Source organism: Cnephaeus nilssonii, assembly GCF_951640355.1.
Source record: "Cnephaeus nilssonii genome assembly, chromosome: X".
NCBI classification, from domain to species: domain Eukaryota; kingdom Metazoa; phylum Chordata; class Mammalia; order Chiroptera; family Vespertilionidae; genus Cnephaeus; species Cnephaeus nilssonii.
The window spans coordinates 109954777-109976408 of NC_137071.1; the positions used below are offsets into that span (position 1 = coordinate 109954777).

The window sequence follows — 21632 nt, forward strand, 5'->3', positions numbered from 1 at the left end:
GTCTTTTCATGAATAATAGTACATTGGATATACCACAGTTAGTTTATCCACTCACCTACTAAAGAATATTGTGGTTGTTTCCAAGTTTTGGCAATTATGAATAAAGCTACTATAAAATCCATGTGCAGGTTTTTGTAGAGACATAAGTTTTCAGTTCACTTAAGTAAATACCAAGGAAAATTATTGCTGGATCATATATAAGAGTACTTTTAATTTTCTAAGAACTACCAAGGAGAGATCAACCAAGATGGTGGCATAGGTAAACACCTCTACTTGCTGCCTCCCACAACCATATCAAAATTACAACTAAAAACAGAACAACTATCATCCAGAACCATGGGAAAACTGGCTGAGTGGAAGTACAACTAGAAGTAAAGAAGAAAGCACACTGAGACTGGTAGGAGGTGTGGAGGTGCAGCACAGGCTGGCACCCAGGTATGCTGCTTTTTTAATCGGGAGGGAGATACAAGCTCCTGCTTGCGCTGAGCTCTAGTGCTGGGCGAGACTTTGGGGGACCCAGACACATACAGGGAGAAATTGGACTGTCTGGCATAGGGGCAGGAATGCGGGGGCGGCTTTCTTCCAGACAGAGGTGCTCACAGCAGTCATTGTTCCTGTGCTGGGACCTCCCTAGTACAGGGCTGACTAGCAGCCATTGCTGTTTGCTCTGCCCTGGAGATTCCCTGAGACCCTGCCCCATCCATTTTACAACCCCACCCAAGCTGTGCGCAGTGGCTTTTGCATATGAATGGCCAGTCCTTTCTGAGCCTAAAACCTGTCAAACTGCATCTCAGTCAGGGAGCCCCAAAGCTATCAAAAGAAGGCAAAGGCCAGCACTGCAGTAGCCTGCCTTTCTTCATAGTTGGGCCTCATCTGGGCACTTCCAAACTCCATACAAGGAGGAGGAATCGCAGATCTGTCTGTAGCTCCTGCTGGGTGGCCCCAGGCAGTGGCTGACTTTGCACCTCCTTGGAGATCCAAGAGCCAGTGTACCCAGTGGTCAGTGTGAGACCATACCAGATTACAACTCTTCACATCCATAAGCGACACACTCAAGGGGCAGACTCAGTGAGCACCAAAGCCCCACTGAAGCAAGTCCTGCCTCATAAGGGTGTCTCCTGCATAGCAGCTCTCCCACTGTAGTCACAGCTGGTCCTCACAGCCAATTGGCCTGGAGGTAAATTCCTCCCAGTGATACCAACAGCAATCAAGGCTTAACTACAACAAGACTGTGCACACAGCCCACAAAGGGCTGCACCAAGAGTGTCCACCTCAGGTGATTGGGGAGGCTGAGCCACTGGGCCCTATAGGACACCTAGCACACAAAGCCACTCTTTAACACAGGGAAGCAGCCAAAATGCAAAGACAAAGAAACAGGTCACAAATGAAAGAAATGGAGGAAAGCAAATGACTGGATATAGAGTTCAAAACCACGGTTATAAGTTTACTCAAGACTCTTCTAGAAACCTCTGAGGAACTTGATAAGACCTTCAAGGATCTTAGTGAAAATGCCCCCCCCCCAAAAAAAAATGGAAAAGGACCAGTCAGAAATTAAGCATACACTTACTGAAATAAAGAATAATATATAGAGATTCAACAGTAGACTAGAGGATCCCAAGAATCAAGTCAAAGAATTGAAATACTTGGAAGCAAAACACCCAACTGGAAGAGCAAAAAGAAAAATGAATCACAAAATATGAAAATAGTGTAAGGAGCCTCTGGGACAACTTTAAGCATACCAACATCCGAATTATGGGGGTGCCAGAAGAAAAGAGAGAGCAAGATATTGAAAACCTATTTGAAGAAATAATGACAGAAAACTTCCCCTACCTGGTGAAAGAAATTGACTTACAACCCCAGGAAGCACAGAGAACCCCAAACGAGAGGAATCCAAAGAGGACCACACCAAGACACATCATAATTAAAATGCCAAGGGCAAAAGACAGAGAGAGAATCTTAAAAGCAGCATGAGAAAAACAGTTACATACAAGGGAGTACCCATACAATTGTCAGCTGATTTCTCAACAGAAACTATGTAGGCCAGAAGAGAGTGGCAAGAAATATTCAAAGTGATAAATAGCAAGAACCTACAACCAAGACTACTCTACCCAGCAAAGCTATCATTTAGAATTAAAGCTCAGATAAAGAGCTTCACAGATAAGAAAAAGCTAAAGGAGTTCATCACCACCAAACCAGTATTATATGAAATGCTGAAGGGTATTCTTTAAGAAGAGGAAGAAGAAAAAGGTAAAGATAAAAATTATGAACAATAAAAGTGACAAGTACATATCTATCAACAAGTGAATCTAAAAATCAAATGAATGAAAAATCTGATAAACAGAGTAAACTGGTAAATGTAATAGAATCATGGGCATGGAAATGGAGCAGACTGACATTTCTCTGGGGAAAGTGGGGGGGGTGGGTGGGAGAAGAGATGGGACAAAGATCTTATACGCATGTATGCAGTACCCATGGGCGTGGACAGTAGGGTGGTGAGGGCCTGGGGTGGGGTGGGAACTGGGTGGAGGGGAGCTATTGGGGGGCGGGGGAAGAGGTACATCTGTAATAATATGAACAATAAAGATTTAAATTAAAATAAAAAGAACTGCCAAACTGTTTTCCAAAGCGGCTGCACCATTTTGCATTCTCACCAGCAATGGAGTTCCTGTTTGCTCCACGTCCTCACCAGCACTTGGCATTGTCTTTGTTTTGGATTTTGGCAATTCTATTAGGTGTGTAGTGATATTACATTGTTTTAAATTGTAATTCTCTAATGACATATGACATATGATGACACTTACTTGACTTTGGTATATCTTTGATGAGGTATCTGTTCAGGTCTAATTTTTTTGGCATTTATCCTATTTGATCTCTGTGGTTTGGTGTCTGACATTAATTTGGGGAAATTTTCGGTCATTATTGCTTCAAATATTGCTTTGTTCCTTTATTTCTTTTCCTTTTGATATTCTCATTACATGTATGCTACATCTTTTGTAGTTAGTTGTCCCACAGTTCTTGGATATTCTGATTGGGGTTTTTTTTTTCTTCTTTGCTTTTCAGTTTAGTCAGTTCCTATTGTCATCTTCTCAAGCTCAGAGATTTTTTTCCACAGGTCTATTAATAAACCTGTTGAAGGCATTTTTCATTTCTGTTATGATGTCTTTTTATTCCTAGATTTCTATTTGAGTCTTCCTTAGAATTTCCAATACTCTGCTTACATTAGCCATCTTTTTTTCATGTTATTTACTTTTTTCCATTAAAGCCTAGCATACTAATATTAGTTGTTTTAAATTCAAGGTCTGATAATTCCAACTTTCCTGCTATATCTGACTCTGATTCTGATCCCAGTTTAGTCTCTTACAATTTTGTTTTTTACCTTTTAGCATGCCTTGTACTTTTTTAAAAAATCTGGACATGATGTACTAGTAAATAGGACTTTAGTAGTGCAGCAGTAGTGAGGGAGGAGAAGCATTCCACAGTCCTAAGATTACGTCTCAGTCCTTTAGTGAGCCTCTGTCTCTGGACTGTGAACTTTACAAGTGTTTTGGGGTTCTTTTCCCCCTTAGGTAGGACAGAATGACCAGAGGGAGCTAGAGTTGGATATTTTCCTTCCCCAGGTGATTTAGGCTCTGGAAAAACCCAAGCAAGTTAGACTCTGATAAAATAGTTTCTTCTGAAGGCTGGCCTTTTTAAGCAGAACAGAATGTTTGATCGTACAAAATGGTTTCTATCTCCAAACCTGGCTGGAAGTACAAGGGGATTTTTCTCAGCTGTTCACTGTGAGGATCTTGTTGAGCTCCTGGAGATAAAGCTCACAAAAGTGTAGGGACCTCACTATGACTGAATTGCCCTTGACATTTTAGGTCTGAGACTTGTCCATGTGGAGCCTCCAGCAATTTGCCAATTTAGATTTTCTTACTTTGGCACTGGTTCCTGTGGAGGTTTTTGTTCATGGGTTTCTGGTCTGGTAAGTTGAGATACTCTGTATTCACCTCCCTCTCCAGTTTTGTGGGTAGCAGTTTGCCCTATTACTTCACTATCCTGATGAATCTAAGAAGAGCTGTTGAGTTTTCAGTTTGTTCCATTTTTTACATCTTGTTAGGACGGAGTGGCAACATCTAAGCTATACTAAAAACCAAAGTCTTATGTCTTTGTTTTCATATTTACCTTTCCTCTGTAGGACCAGTCAAGGCTACATTTTTTTCAAAACAACTATCAGCAGAAATATTGTGTGGACAATCATTAGTTCAAAACATTTTGCTCTATATATTCTTATTACAGGACTCCTATCATTTAGTGCAATTCAAATAAAAGCAACTGATGTTACCTGAAAATATCTTAGTTATAACTGGGGTGAAGAAAATGAAGCATGATAAGAACTTTCATGTGTTGTAATCCTGTGTTCATTTGCAAAAATGGGCCTGTGTGCTCTTGTGTCCATCCCTTGCTGCCATGGCCAACTCAGACCCAAAGTTTCTCATTGAGAGGCTTTTTATACATGTCAATTTCATGGTAATAAGATGAGGCGGAATGGATATATGGTTTCACTACTTTTAATTGATTGTTTAGCCTTAGTATCACAGGCAGAAGCTCTGAAGGAAGAAAATGACAGCCTCCGTTGGCAGCTCGATGCTTATCGGAATGAAGTAGAACTACTTAAGCAAGAACAAGGCAAAGCCCACAAAGAAGATGATCCAAACAAGGAACAACAGTTGAAACTCCTGCAACAAGCCCTGCAAGGAATGCAACAGGTAAATGAATTCTGGTTTTCTGAACCTTTTGAATAAACAGCACCAGCTCCTCACATGTAAAAGGGTCCCCTGCGAGCAAATAGAAGAGCAAATCTCTTATAATTCTTGATGTTCTGTTCTCTGGCATAGGTGAGGAAGGGATTATGTGTTGTGGTAAATGATATATTCTGCTAATACAGTGATAGCAATGGATCACCAATTTTTAAAGAATGAGAATTCAGTGAAAAATAATAAAACTACGTACACTGAACATAATCTACTTTGAGTTCTGGGAAGGGCCTCAGGGTCCTTAAGAAGAACCACAGATACTTAGTTATGAAAAAGTGCTGGTGGGTAAGTATCTAGTTGAAACAAAGCTGAAAAATATAGCCTTTTAGAAGGAATGGCAGGAATCCTAACCTTGATTTGGATAGAAGCAGAGGTGTTATGGGTTTTTAGTATCAGTGCTTCAGGCATATAATACAAATTTGCTTTTATTTTATTTTGTTATCACAGTCATTTATGTGAGTGAGTTTACCTGCACATTTTTCAATTATAAAAAGTAAACTAAATAAGTGCATCTCACTGTAATTGCATAAGTACCGTACTTTCCGGTGTATAAGACGACTGGGTGTATAAGATTTTCCTGGGTTAAAAAGTCATTTTATATGCCAGAAAATACAGTATATTGGACTATATTGATGGGATTAGATATAATGGATTAGATATATTGGACTACCGTATTTTCCGGTATTGCTATATATTATGCTATAATTGTCTTCATGTGTGACAAGCAATATCACATTAATATTTCACCTTTCCTATTAGCAAAATGTGTGAAGGAACACTTACCTTTCTTTTACTGTCACCATGGAGTTCAATTAGAACATGCAAATTACATCAGAGATCTTTGCACCAAAATTGCATCTCCTTAGCTAAACTTCAAAGAACTTTGACAATGTACATTGTACTGTGTCTTTTAGCCCTTCCAATGGTCTTTTGCAAGCCTCTGAAAAGCAAGACTTTGGAAACATGTTCTTGTTGTTTTCTTCTCTTACCTTGATTTTGAAACCATTCCACATAAGGACAGTTCTGCAATTTAAGTGCAATTTTAAAATGATGAGCTATTTTTTTTTTTCATTTCCTCACTTCAAAGACCTCAGTGAGACAATTTGGTCTCTAGCTACTGAAAAATTAATTTCACTCATTTTGGTTACTTTTATTAGAAAATAGCCTTGTAAACAATTATAAAATTTTGCCCATATTGTCCAAAAATGATGTATAGTCTAATATGGGGATTGCAAGCATGGAATATAGGGTTGACGCAACCTAGGTCTAAATCCCAGCTTTGCCACTGAATAACCTTAGACAAGCCACTAAACCTCTCTAAGCCTCAGTATTATGTATTATGAGAAAATGGTGAGATTTAAATGAGATCATGCATGTAAAACCCTTTGCCCAATACTTGGCACCTGTAAAATGCTAAATAGCTAGTATATGTTATAATCATAAATTATGATGAATCTAGCCCCTTGCCTACCATTATGGAAACTAACATTTTTGAAATTTAGATTTTTTACTACTTTTCTCAAAGAGATTGAATTTGGCTTAGAAAATGGCTATTTGCAAGGATGCTTTCCAGCATCTAATTCGGTGTGTACAGCAATCAAGATGTTGTCCACACGGAATTAACTGCACTTTTCCCTTACACCTGGCAGGAATGGGAAAATTAAGTGATTAGATCAGTTAGTTCCTCAGACTCTAAAATATTAACAAAGAAAGTTCATCAGAGCCAAATAAAAATAATTTTAAGTAAAAAGTATCTTGATTTTCCCTTTAGTATCTCTGCACGGAGAAATGATTATGTGTGCTGGTGTAAAGTGAGGTAGACCAGCCTAATGTATAATTTCAGCCAAGGTTTAAAGTGAAGTGTGACTTCTTAAGATTTGATTGTCTTTGGTTTTTCTTGTAGCATCTACTCAAAGTCCAAGAGGAATACAAAAGGAAAGATGCTGAACTTGAAAAAATCAAAGATGAAAAGTTACAGGTGGAAAAAATGTTGGAAAATCTTAAAGAAAAGGTACATGAGTCCTAAGTGAACCTTTTCCCTTGCCCATTTCACTTCTTTCCAGTGACAATGAAAATGCCCTGGAAGTTGCTGCAATAGGAAAATATTTGAAATGTGGGGCTGATTGGGGATTAAAAGCCCCATCTCCAGGGTAATTCTTGAATCAAGGGCTCTGCTTTTACCAGTAAATGTGAGTCCTTGACATTTCAAAGGGTTCTGGAGAGTGTACTTTCAATGAATAAAAAATCAATACATCCCTAAAATTCCTCAGTATTCCCTCTTGGAAAAGACCAGTGTACACCTCATCTTGTCAAGACCAGGGTGCACACTTCATCTTGTCAAGCAAATAACAACAGAGAAAACTCCTGTGACACAGAGTACCTTTAATTAAGCATTTCATTAAAGGAAGAAACACAGAGCAACTAGAACACTGACATTGTTTTTCAGACACTCCATCTAGTGCAAGCATGTCAAACTTGGATGAATTAATATATCACAACCAAAAATGAGGTGACCAGTCTATTTAAGGATGTATAAAGTCTACTAATGGTGTCTCCATCATACCTTTCTAATTTCTTTTTTGCCTGAACATTCTTTTATGCCTGAAGTTATTCTCTGAAAAAAAAAAAAAAAGGCTCATTGACCAGAATTGACTGATTTTAATGTCTTAGAAGGAAGAGAAGCCCTGGCCATTTTGGCTCGGTGGATAAAGCTTTGGTCTGTGGACTGGGGGGTCCCAGGTTCGATTCCGGTCAAGGACATATGCCCGGGTTTCGGGCTCGATCCCCAGTGGGGGGGGGGTGTGCAGGAGGCAGCCAATCAGTGATTCTCTCTCATCATTGATGTTTCTATCTCTCTCTTCCTCTTCCTTCCTCTCTGAAATCAATAAAAATATATTTAAAAATTAAAATAAAAAGAAGGAAGAGAAGATTATGATCTTACATCAAGAGTGAAAAATCAACAATGCTACAGATCCCCAAAAGCTTATGCTCTTTATTTTGTATATCAGCTCCGAAAGATGCAATGCATACAGGTGCGCTGGGTGCATGTGCCAGCATAGTGACTTCCCACAAAGTACCATTAAGAACTGGCAACCATGGTGTAGTTGAAACAAATGATTGAAAGTGTTTTCTTGTGGATACCATTTGCAATATGCTTTTTTTTTCAATTTTTTTCTTTTTTTATTGTTTAAAGTATTACAAATGGTAGTACATATGTCTCCTTTTTTTCTTTTTTCCCAATTGACCTTCCCCTAGCCTCCCTTACCCCTACCCCCCCCCCCCCCGGCCAATATGCTTTTAATTCATCTATTTCTTTATATATATACTAGAGGCCCAGTGCATGATTGAATCATGCATGTGTAGGGTCCCCTACACGCTTTTGCTTTTGATCGCGGGGAGCTGGGTGCCTGTCCGCTAGTGCACCAGGCCTTTCAGAAGCCTCCAGCGTGGCGGAGGCTTCTGAAAGGCCTGGTGTCTGAGCGGAAAGGCATCCAGCTGCCACACTTTTGCTTTTGATCGCGGGGAGCTGGGTGCCTGTCTGCTGGTGTCTGAGTGGACAGGCATCCAGCTGCCACGCTTTCACTTTCGATCGCTGGTGCACCAGGCCTTTCAGAAGCCTCCGGCGTGGCGGAGGCTTCTGAAAGGCCTGGTGTCTGAGCGGAAAGGCATCCAGCTGCCACGCTTTTCCTTTTGATCGCAGGGAGTTGGGTGCCTGTCTGCTGGTGCACCAGGCCTTTCAGAAGCCTCCAGCGTGGCGGAGGCTTCTGAAAGGCCTGGTGTCTGAGCGAACAGGCATCCAGCTGCCACGCTTTTGCTTTTGATCGCGGGGATCTGGGTGCCTGCCTGCTGGTGTTTGAGTGGACAGGCATCCAGCTGCCACGCTTTCACTTTCGATCGCTGGTGCACCAGGCCTTTCAGAAGCCTCCAGCGTGGCGGAGGCTTCTGAAAGGCCTGGTGCTTGAGCGGAAAGGCATCCAGCTGCCACACTTTTGCTTTTGATCGCGGGGAGCTGGGTGCCTGAGCGGACAGGCACCCAGCTCCCACGCTTTTGATGGTCCGTGGCCGCTGAGGGGGGCTACCCTGCTGTTGAGAGGCGCAGGGGGCAGGACTCCCGCCCCCTGCGTCTCTCAACGGCCGCTGAGGGGGGCTGCCGCGGACACCCAGCTGCGCCTCTCAACGGCAGGGTAGCCAGGTGTCCGCGGCAGCCCCCCTCAGTGGCCGCGGATCTGGCCTCGATCTGGCCGTTGAGAGTCGCAGGGGGCGGGAGTCCCGCCCCCCTCAGTGGCAGCGGATCCGTGCCTCTCAATGGCCGGATAGGCCACCCCAAGTCCCGCCCCCCAGCCTCCCACTGCCCAATCGTGGGCGTAGTGGAGTGATGGTAATTTACATTTTACTCTATTATTAGATAGGATATATATTTTTGATTTTTCACAGAGAGGAAGGGAGAGGGATAGAGAGCTAGAAATATCAATGAGAGAGAGACATCGACCAGCTGCCTTCTGCACACCCGCCCACCAGGGGATGTGCCCGCAACCAATGTACATGCCCTTGACCAGAATTGACCCTGGGACCTTCCAGCCCGCAGACCGACACTCTATCCACTGAGCCAAACCGGTTTCGGCATAATTCATCTATTTCATAATATCAACTCACCTTCCAGTTTGTGGGTGCTATTAAAGAAGCAAGCATAATCCCAGAGAAATTCATTTATTAAGCTTTTAATTGAAAAGTACCAAAGCAACTCTATTTATCAGGACTTTCCTTATACTATCAGAGCTTCTAAAATGTCCCAGAGCTGAAACATAGCTGTTTTTCTTTTTGCATAAAATGGAGTATGTAGGCAGAAGACTACAGATAGACATGGGATTATGCTAGTGGCATTATGCTTAAAATCACCCTTTAAGATTGGCATCACAAATTGACTTAAGGGCATTTTTAGTGATTTATTGTAAACAGCTTTCTGCTTTGTAAAGTATTTCATTTAAAGAGGCAAGAGGTCAAATTACATAGAAGAAATTTGCCGTATTGTATGTGTCTAAGTGTTTCCCATTCTGAAACTGGGTACACCATGATATACAAGCTGAAGAGGACAAGGAAAGAAATCCAACTGATAATCAGGAAGATGTGTCAGAATATGTTTTTCCTGTTGTTGTTTTTTTAAGTAAAACTACTTTCAGAAAAAGTCATAACAGTTCATTATAAACTGTTCTTCTCTGGGAAGCTGATTTGTGATCAAATATTTCAACCTGACACAATTAGGTTAGGAAGCAAAGTACCATCACATTAGATTGCAAAAGTAATTTTAGGTTGAAAGGAAAGCAATAAGTTCTGGTGAGAAGGGATTTTTTTTGTTTGTTTGTTTTTGTTTGGGTTGCTTGACAGTAAACCACAGTGTGACTTATTGTCAGTGTTTTGCAATATAACAATGTAACTTATATCTGCTTTACTACAAAAAGAACTACCTCTTTCAATCTGCTAGTAAAATTTAAGGTGATAAGCATCCATTCAATATGCCTTCTAATTTTTTAAATGCCAGCTATATAATAAAACTGAAGTCAAGTTTCAGTAAGGCTACATTTCTATTCAAGAAAGCTAGAACTTCTCAGGATGTCTTCATATCTTAAATCACCCAGGATCTGTTAAACACTCACATTTAAGAAATGGCTTACTAGATCATTTAATGTTTTAAGAGGATTAGAAGCAGATGTACAGCCCATGGCTTAGAAGTGAGCCAGTAGTCTAAATCAAACTTGGCATGATAGTTACTGCCTGAGTTGTATTCTAAAGGCCAAAGATTGAGTGGGTCATCAAGAAAGGTTTCCCGTCTAACTACAGCCAGGAAGCCTGTAAATCCAAAAAACAACATGCCTGTCAGCATAGAACATTTGTTTTGTTCAGGGGCAGCATCCTGGAAGCTTTGAAGACATCTCTAAAGAAAACAGAAGGAAATCTGTCTGTGTTGAGGGCTTGTGGAAGGGAAGAAGTGACAAATAATCTGAGTCAGGCATGATCTTCCCACCCCGATCTCCCCTAGGTACATATTCCCAGCATTTCCTTTTACAATAGCAGTGATATTGAAGCAGTGATTTATTTTATTCCTTATTATGAAGGCTTTCTTTCACATTTATAATACAAAAAAGATATTCTCAGTACCCAAAGAGAGAAAGAAAGATCCATGAAAGATCTGGAGGTATTTTTCAATTTTAATGCCTGTCGTGAATTTTACGAATATCTCTTAAGAAACTTGCCTGCTGTGCTCAGAAAAAGAAAACTTGCAACAGTAAAGAATGCCACTAAGTAATGATATTTTTAGTCATGGCCATTTCTTGCTGTCAAGTCAGGAATATCCTAACTGATAATGTCCGAGAGAGAGATAGAGAGAGAGAGAGAGAGAGAGAGAGAGAGAGAGAGAGAGAGATGATAGTCAATAAATACTCTGTGTTTTAGTTTAAAAGCCAAAAGTTGATTACCTGCAACTGGATTAGCTAAATTGTAGATTCTCCATTCAGAGATGGGACTTACCTTTAGCAGAATGTGGACCTAAAATAAGAAAAAAAAATGGTCCTTTTAACAATGGATGGGTTGGGATGAAATCTAGGCTAACACTTCCTAGTAATGTGATCTTAGGCAATTTACCTATTTACCTAATTTATCTGAGCCCCACTTTTCTCATTTGTAGAATTGTCATAATGCATGCCTAATAGTGTCTGGCATCTAGGAAACAGTAAATGTTGAGTCTGGTCCTCCAGATACTTGTATAGAGTGAATGATGAAGGCAGAAAACTAAAACTGGTAAAGATGAATGTCTAATTTTTTTCCACTCCTTTATGAAGCCATAGTATAAAGGAGCTTTAGATTATCTGGGATGGTTTTGTAATTTATGCTGTTTTCCTTCTTCCCACTCAATAATCAAAATGGGACAGTATTGCTTTTAGGGTGCTGTGTTACAAAAGTTTCCTGTTGTGTAATTGAAATCAAGCCTGTTATCAAATAAGGTGAACTGACTCAGGAAGCATATTATTTCCACAGGAAAACTGTGCTTCTAGACTGTGTGCATCGAGCCAGGATAGTGACTACCCTATTGAGAAGACCCTGAACAGCAGTCCTATCAAATCTGAACGTGAAGCACTGCTAGTGGGTAAGGAAGCTAACAAACACACACATACAATGTTTAGAGTGCAGGGGAGAATGGGTTTGCATAAGATGAATAAGCACACACCACGCATTTATGAAGCATGACAGTGCAAGAACCCAGAGTTCTGAAGACTACTGGATAAGAACAAGTACAGGTTTCAATAAAAAATGGTAACAGCAGCTCCCAGCCCTCTTCAAGCTTTTTGTGGCCACTGCCACATCAAGTGTGAAGGTATAAGCACTATGCCAATAGGGGGTCCACTAGAGAAACATATTGTAGATTTTTTAAAATCTCTATGCAAGGTTAGCTGAGACTTTCCAAGTTCTAGTCAAGGGACAGTGCAGACACTGCATAGCAGAGAGCTTTTCCAGGTAAGCCTCCAGAGGAAGTGTGTACCTTATAAATATTCTCCCTTTTCTGCGTCCAGCGCAGCTAGAGAGTGGTCTGGTTCCTGAGTAGGGGTGACAGGGAATTGAGAAAATGAAAGAGACAGACACAAATATAGTAGGGAAAGCTATGACTGGATGGGCCCACTGTCCTCTGATGGAGAGACAGGGACCCAGAGCCAATACAGCATGTTTATTTTATACAGCAAAAACCAGGAAGTTTTACTAAATGTCAAGACAAAGGAGATTATGTGCATTCTTAGGTGGGCCCAAGTCGTATTCATTACTGGTGCTTGGCTGGATTTAGATAACGAAACTCACCCCCTGGCACCTGGGCTGAAGGTCAAGCTAACAACACTCCTGCCTCTGGCAAGGTGTGTTTCCAGGATGTGGCTCTGCCAACACCACTGGATTCAGCTGACAGTAATTAAAGAAATGCTCATGTGCCTTCCCAGGCGCTCTCTACAATACCTCTCTTAAGTTTTCCAGGTTACAGGCAGATGACTCAAAAGGCTGTCTGTAAGTGTTGGACACTAGTGGACTAAGATGCAATAAATGTTAGAATTGCTCTCGTTATATAGAAACTAGGGGCCCAGTGCACGAATTTGTGCACCTTGAAAGGAACTGTGGATGGCAAGGCTGCAGTGGGCACAGGGGCGGGTCTCGGCCCATCCTCCATGCCCCCGCCTGGCCCCTCCTGCCATGGCTCCCAGTCCCCTGTCTGCTGGCAGCCCTGCTCCCACTGCCGCCGCTCCCATGCGCAGATAGTGCAGAGTGGTTGGAGCCAGCGCCAGCAGCGGATGCGAGTGGGGGCATCGTCGTCAGTGGGTGCGAGTGGTGGCTGCTGCCCCAATTGCCCCTCAGGAGTAGGGGGAGGTGGAGAAGCCCTCAGGGGCAATTGGGGCCTGCAGCCGCCACTTGCACCTGCTGATGGCACTGAGCCACCAGGGCTGGCGCCGGGCACCAGCAGAGGGTGTGAGTGGCAACTCCAATGCCATCAGCAGGTGTGAGTGGGGCCAACGCCAGCAGCAGGTTCAAGCGCCTGGCAGGATAGTGGCAAGTGGGAGCAAAGAATTTTCAGTAACCACCAGAGACTCACCCCAATGACAGCAACTGATGCCCTGCCTTCATCTGGCGCCCTCCTGTTCACCTGCTCCACCATCCCGCCGTGGCTGACGCTGCCATGTCCCGTGCTCTGCTGCCTGCTGCCAATGCCCGCCATGTTCCGCGCATGCCCCCTGGTGGTCAGCGCACGTCATAGCTACCGGTTGTTCGGTTGTTCTGCTGTTCAGTCTATTTGCATATTAGCCTTTTATTATATAGGATTCATTCAAAGAGGCAAGATAGCACAAATCGTTAAGGAATCAAACAGACCTGGCTTCCTGTTTTGACTCCACCATTTCCATCCTGATCTTTATTTCTTCTATCTGCAAAATGGGCATAATAATATTACCTATTTCAAAGGGCAGCTGTGAGTATTAAATACAACATTTCATCTAAATCAGTTTACATAGTACCCAGCCCATATTAAGACCTTAATAAATGTGAACCATTTTGCACTTAACATCACTATTCACAAATGCTTATTTACTTAAATTCCATTTGGAGAACAGTGGCAGATTGAGGTCCAATGAAATATTTTGTCATTTAAAAGAGGCTGATCTAGGGCCTCAGCAGATAATCCTAGCTGCCTTCTAGGAAGCTGAGCTACACAATAGCCCCACCCCTATCACAAAAGTTCTTCACACTGATTGGCTTCTGCATATTTTTAAAATATCTGCCTCCTTTGGTAATGGATATTATACTCGGATTTAACAATTTGATATGTTAATAAAGATGTGCTGGGGGATCTGCCATTGCGCCTTCGAGAAAAGTGACAATTTATTTTCATTTTCCAACTCAAAGTTCTTTAACAAATTGGCATGGCAACTGGGAGACCAGTCAGAGAAAAGCTAGGGGTAGGAGGAAGCTTCTGTAAATGGATAATTCTAGAAACAAAGATTCTTAAGATAAGTGTTTCTTGTTTTGTTTTTCTAAAGAAGTCTTGGGCTGACAGGGAAAATGGAAAATCTATTTTTTAAATTGTTTCTTTGGGTATGAACCAACAAAAACTGCTCAGTGTTTTGAAACCCATGGAGTTGTTTTTTGGCATTTGACAGCCTATCTTCACCAAAGCATCTAGAATTCCTTTGAACATGAGCTGTCTTCTTCAGAATTTAAGTTTCTCAGCTTGAGTCAGTGTTTATAAATTCAATTTGCCTTGTCATTGAAGAATAAAGGAGTGTTATAAAGTAATAACATCTATTTTGAACAGATTTTGAGCCCTACCATCAGTTACTTCTAGATCCCCCAACCTATTCCTATGACATCTAATACTCGGAGGATTTTCACAAAAAACTAATTTGAACTTCAAACTACAATTTAAACTTATGATATTCTTTGTCAATCTCTAAAAGGGACAGATAAGTTGCAGTTTGTAAACTGAATCATATTTAGCTTTTATTTCCTGGCAGTTTTCAGTAAATTCAAGGCTGGATCTATTTGAGATATCTAAGATCTTGTAAAAGGAGGTAAATTTTAAAAAATGTAAAGAAAGAAATAGTAGACTTTTGAACAAAAGGAATATTAGAGCAATTAACCTAGTGGACAGAACAATCAAGACAGTATGTATAACTGCCAATCACCCCATAGTTATGCTGAGTAGAAATTATGACCATTCCTGGAAGCTATAAACTGCCATGAGAATTCAGAGATTCAGGGCTTTGAACACAAACAAAATGTTAATGATCACTTGAGCAGAAAAAAAAAGTTTGACTTTTCTTATGGAGATAATCACAGAATAAAACTCAAATATAATCAGCAAATTCTCTTGTGAGAGGCACACTGTAGCCAGGCAAAGTACTTCTACCACAATAAGACATTATTAATGCAGAAGAGGCTACAGTCCAATTTAAAGACTGTGCAGAGGAACTTTAAAAACTCAGCAAATCTAAATTCATTGTAAAATTCTAAGTTCCTTGTAAAATGTAGAACTCAGGTCATCTTTAGCCATCAAAAATGATGGAAATTAATTCTCAAATGCCAGCTTTTCTACACGTTATATAGTGTAGTGAGAGGCAGTATGTTAAGAGTGATTGTCTGGGTTCAAACACCAACCCTGCCACTTACGAGCTGTATGACCTTGGGCAAATTGCTTAAATTTTCTGTGCCTCAGTGTCTCCTCATCTATGAAATGGGGATGGTAATACCTATCTCACAGGTTGTTGTAAAGATTAAATGAGTAAAATAGATGTAAACTTAGAATAGTGCCCAGTACATAGTTATTGTAACTCACGAGTTTGACATGCTTGTTGTACATAATAAGTTAGCTCTTGCTATACATTATCATGTGGCATCTCAAGTGTAACCTCCATGGTATTGTCTTTATAGGAATTATCTCCACATTCCTTCATGTTCACCCATTTGGAGCAAGCATTGAATACATCTGTTCCTACTTGCATCGTCTAGATAATAAGGTATGTGGGAGCCTGGAATGGGATGTAGAGTTCTTTGTGAAAAGGGGAACTTACTCTCTTCAAGCATACATAAGTCATTAGTAATTGCTCTAAGGAAATGTCTCTCACCTATTCTATCACTGTGATTCATTGTGGAGCCTCATTCTGGCAAGTAGGGTGACCATCTATCTCTGTTTGCTTGGGACTGAAGGGTTTCCTGGGACTTGGGACTTCCAATGCTAAAACTGGGGAAATCCTGAATGAGTTGGCCACCCAACTTCCAAGATACACCTTAAAAGAATTAATGTCCTTTCTCTTAATTTACTATAAGCTATAAATTAACCAATATGTCTCACAAATCAATCTTTTGCCCTGGGCCTATAACAATGAACAAATGTTAATTTTCCAAATTGGAAGTCTTACTCCAACCACCTCCCCAACCATCACCATCACCACTGCCATTGTCTATGTTGAAGCAATCAAGGCAGGGGCAAAACAACAAAACATGGAACAATAAGTCTGTAACACAGACTAAATATTTGCTCACAGCCAATCTCATAGGCTTCTTCATTCCCTGGATGACATCCTGTGGAGGAACTCACAAAGCATCAGGAGCAAGAGTAAGTGCTAGTTCCCTAGAAGGTCAAGGATGCCTTACTGAAGGAAGAGGGAACTCTTGACTCCTTAGGATAAATAAACTCGTGATAGATTTTTTTTTTTCAGAAGCAGCATTCAGTTAAACCTGCTCATTGATTATACACACTATTTCACAGGATCCAGGCCTTTTGAGAAGTGCCATTGGAATGCAGACTCCTGCACTTGGATGTCCAAAATGTTAAGTCATTTAGGCATATGTGCTCTAACAGAGGCACTGGCCCATTTGGGAATCTAGCTATGATGATACATCTTCCTCGTGGCATTTGTTTCATTTCTAGCTTGCTCTCCCCTCATTACTCTCTGGGAAATGATGCTATTCTGCAATTAAATGGCCCATTTGGCAGTGAAAGGAGGGGTGGAATGTGAGCACCAGGACCAAGTGGTCAGTTGAAGTGGTATAAAATTGAACTATATATCAGTACAAATGATCTGGTTCTTTTTTTAAATTGTAAAAATAATGCATACATATTACCTAAAAATGTAATTCATATAGAAATATAGTAAAAGGAAAGTTATTCACAACCCAACCCCTCAAGGATAACCACTATTAACAGTTTGGCATATCTTTATTTCAGACCCTTTTCTATACATATGCCTCACCTATATCATATGTATGTATGAGTAAACATTAAGTATTTGTGTTTTCTGAAGTATCTATATGATACTTCACAATGTGATTTCACTTAACTGGAATACAGTCTACTACTAGCACTGGGAAGAAAACTTGATCTCCCTCCTATCCAGACCCAGGTCCTCCTGAGCAGCTTCCTGCCAGAGTAATGCCAGGCCCTCCCAAAGAGAGCCTACAGTGGTACCAACAGAACTGAGGAGGACCCTCCCTCTAGCTCCAGGAATATATAGTGTGGTGGCAATTTGGGGTTTCTATAAGGATTCCCTGCTGCTTTTCTGTCAAGCCCTAGTGCCCAGGTTCACAGTTAGGAATGTTGCTACCAGCTTAAAGATGACCATGACCATGTCAAGCAAGCCCTTAAGGGGTCCACAGATTTGATTTTATACTGATGTGAGTGAATGTGTGTGTGTGTGTGTGTGTGTGTGTGTGTGTGAGAGAGAGAGAGAGAGAGAGAGAGAGAGAGAGAGAGAGAGAGATGGGAGAGGGGGACAATACACAGAATGAGTTCACTTTTCCTTTGTGAACCAATGCATGTATGGAGAATTCTGGTCTGGTGGCAGCCATTTATGCTTCACTCCCTTCCCAAAAGGCTTTGCAGCTTCGTAGGCCTGCATATAGCATCACTAACATTGATCTGCTGCCATTCAGCTGATTAAAAACACAAGCCTCTCCATTATGACTGATACCAGCTTTTTCCAACAGAAATCTCAGATTTGGAAAATATTATGGAGGTTCCTGAAAAAAATAAAAATGGAACTGCCCTATGACCCAGTCATTCCACTTCTGGGTATATATCTGAATAAACTCAAAACACTAATTCATAATAATATATGCACCCTTATGTTCATTGCAGCATTATTTACAATAGCCAAGATATGGAAGCAACCCAAGTGCCCATCAATAGATGAGTGGATAAAAAAGTGGTGGTACAAATATAAAATTGTAAATTATATAAAAATTTATACAATAGTATAAATTTACTAAAACTCATCAACCAATATGTGAAATAAGTGAATTTATTGTATGTGAATTATACTTTATGCTTTATTTAGTAAAGCAGTTATGAAATGCATAAACAAAAAGAAAGCTCAGTAAATGTCTAGTGGTCACAACAGAAGAAGGCTGCCATCCAGAAGCCACTCACCCAACACATACACATCTATAAGGAGGGGGACAAGGTCAACCCCACTCCAATGTACATGTACGCATCAGCATCCTAAAGTAAGCAACATTGAGGGGGAAAGAACCAGATTAGGAAGGTAAAATTGGTTTTGAATAGAGATGTGCTCTCTTCCCCACAGATCTGCACCAGTGATGTGGAATGTCTCATGAGCAGACTTCAGCATACCTTCAAGCAAGAAATGACTGGAGTTGGAGCCAGTCTAGAGAAGAGATGGAAGTTCTGTGGCTTTGAGGGCTTGAAACTGACCTAAATTCATCTACCTAACAACCTGGGATCCTGAAAATAAATGTGTGTTGGACAAGTTTAGAAAGTGATTTGTATTTTCAATGGTTTCCAGTGGAAATTGCTTTAAATTTGTTCATTCATTCCTAGAATCTATTTTGACTTAAAATAAGGATCCTAGAGCAGCACCTCAAGCTACAGGCCCTAAAAAGAAATTTACTCAAACCTCAAGTGCTGTAACTTTCTCCCTTTCTGTCAATTGTCTTTTTTATTAGTAGTATTGTAAAAGGCCTGAGGCTAAAGAGTATTTGGGGTGTTTTCGATGTCTGTACTACTGTTGTAGACTTCGGTATTTTTTTAAACACTGTTAACTGAAATATTTTGATGATTTGTGCGTGGTTTGTGTTTCAAAAGTTCTCTTCACATTAATGTTGCTACTGGTGAGAGGAATGTGAGGAGCACTAGATACTCCATAACTGATGTTGTCTTTCCAATCCCTAGTAAGTGAATAACATATCAGTCTTCTAGAAGGTTTTGACCAGGTTCACCTTTTAAAAGACAAAGCATGATATGTGGCTTTTGCAAATTACTGTCAAACAAAAGTTGACAACTGTTCCAAACTTATTTTCTCTAATATAGCAAGTAAAATGTTTATTTCAGAATTTTTAAAAAACCACAAATCTCCATGTATGTGCAGAAAGCAAGTCTCCAGTATGACTGGCATGTGTATGTGCTATTTAGAATCACCCTGTAAATAGTCTGCTTTTAAAGGAGGGAATGTTTAGTTTTCTATAAGTTAAAACACGTGTGTGCATGTACGCATGTGCACACACACATTAGCAAAAGGGATTTATTTTAATATGTTTTCCCTCTGGCCTTCGTACAGAATCTGTTGGTCCCTTTTCTTCTACTGTCATTGCGTTGAATTGCAAAGTGTTTACTGCTGTAAATACTATGTTTACTTCATGCTGAATGTTTTCAAAGAGTTGATAAGAGTATTAGTAGAAAACTCTTGGTAATGAATGAATACTGGGCCAGTGTGTGTGAGGCTTCCTGCAAATAGGTCAGCTCCACCTGAAGTGTCAGGAATACCTCCATATTGCAATGTCAGTGTGGGTGGACCAGTCAGGAGGTCCTGCTTGGTGGAAGAGAAAGGGGAAAATAAGGATTTGAAGCTAATATCCTGAGGCATAGATGATCTTTTCTTTTTTGGTATTGGTGGTGCTTATAAGAACATAAGCATGCCCTCCCTTGAGCTTTGATTCAAAATAACTGAATGTACTAAGTAAGCAAAGCCGATGAAGAGTATTTCAGGAAAATACTTTGTAAATGAGATGTCAGTAGTGTTCAAAGTTGTATTTTTGAAAGATAAATATTCATTTTTTATAACTCACTTTGGTATTCTGTTTTGAATTACTTGCTCTCTGAGAAATCCTTCAGTAAATCATTTCGGTTTCTTCCTTTCAGTTACCAGGATGTTGGAAGAAGATGCTAAACTTGCTGCCTTGACAACTAGAAATAGGGTTCCATGACAGCCCATTCATGCTGAAGCTGGCTTCACCCTTAAGCACCCAGCTGTTGCACCAGCAGGAAACTAGGTTTATTTTTACACTAGCTTCCTCACTTAAGCATCTCTGTCATCAATACTACAGAAGGCTTTTATCCATCTGTCTAAAGGGTCCTGGAATGTATTATTTTAACAATATCTATGAACTCAAGGGAAATTTGCCACTTATCAATTATTTCATGTTTACACATGCTTAAAAGATATTTTAACTTTATTTTTATTGTTGACACTATTACAGATGTCCCCATTCCCCACCCCTTTGCCCACCTCCACTCAAACCTCGCCCCCTTCCTTCCCTCTGGCCATCACCACACTGTTGTCTGAGTCTATGGGTTTTCTTTGGCTAATCCCTTCACATTCTTTTATCCAGTCTCCCTCACCTTTATTCCATGTATCCATGCCTCTGTTTCTATTTGCTCTTCAGTTTATTTTCTTAATTAGATTCCACATATAAGTGACGTCATATGGTATTTGTTTTTCTCTGACAGTCTTATTTCACTTAGCAAAATAATTCCCAGGTACATTCATTCTGTTGCAAAAGGTAAGGTTTCCTTGCTTTTTATGGCCGCATACTATTCCATTGTACAACAGCCTTTTTATCCACTCATCTACTGATGAACACAGGCTTTTTCAAGATATTAGCTATTGTAAATAATACTGCTATGAATATAGAGGTGCATATATTATTTCAAATTGGTGTTTCAGAATTCTTAGGATATATTTGTTCTAGATGTGTGAAACATTCTCTATTACTATTTTTATAGGAATTTCATTGAACCTATAGATTGCTTTGGGTAGTATGGACATTTTAATGATATTAATTCTTCCAATCCATGAACACAGTATATACTTCCACTTCTTTTTATCTTCCAAAATTTCTTTCTTCAATGTCCTATAGTTTTCCAAGTACAGGTCTTTTATCTCCTTGGTTAAATTTATTCCTATGTACCTTATTTTTTGTTGTTGTTGAATTAGTAAATGGGATTCTTTTCTTAGTTTCTCTTTCTGATACTTCATTATTGGTGTATAGAAATGCCACTGATTTCTGAATATTAATTTTGTATCCTGCCTGCTACTTTTGTGAATCCATTTATTAGATCTTATAGCTTTTTGGTGGAGTCCTTAGGGTTTTCTATGTACAATATCACATCATCTGTGAATAATGACAGTTTTACTTCCTCCTTTCCAATGTGGATACCTTTTATTTCTTCTTCTTATCTGATTGGTGTGACTAAGACTTCCAGTGCTGTGTTGAATAAGTGTGGTGAAAGCAGACATCCCTATCTTTTTCCTGATCTTAAGAGAAATGCTTTTAGTTTTTGCCCATTGAGAATGTTGTTGGCTGCAGATTTGTCATATATGGCCTTTATTATGCTGAGGTATGATTCTTCTATTCCCACTTTTCTGAGGGATTTTATCATAAATGGGTGCTGCATTTTATCAAATGCTTTTTCAGCATCTATTTTTCTTTGTTTTATATATCCTATATAATAAAGACATAGTATGCAAATTTTCTCCTCAACCTGGAGTTGTCTGGGAGTTCGACCAGGGAGCGGGG

General features: G+C 40.2%; 1 protein-coding gene across 9 annotated transcripts in view; it reads left to right on the forward strand.

Annotated features, from left to right (window-relative positions):
* The window catches only part of ENOX2 (ecto-NOX disulfide-thiol exchanger 2), a 325393-nt gene extending 305493 nt beyond the window's left edge, over nt 1–19900 (forward strand). For 8 of the 9 annotated variants that reach the window (XM_079765264.1, XM_079765262.1, XM_079765266.1 and 5 more), the window contains 5 exons: nt 4570–4751; nt 6703–6810; nt 11829–11937; nt 15750–15835; nt 18404–19900. In XM_079765264.1, the coding sequence (XP_079621390.1) occupies nt 4570–4751; nt 6703–6810; nt 11829–11937; nt 15750–15835; nt 18404–18535 (617 nt within the window). In that variant the 3' untranslated portion in view covers nt 18536–19900. The remainder of the gene's footprint in view (nt 1–4569; nt 4752–6702; nt 6811–11828; nt 11938–15749; nt 15836–18403) is intronic. The other variant, XM_079765265.1, reaches the window with a different exon arrangement.
* The last annotated feature ends 1732 nt before the right edge of the window (nt 19901–21632 follow it).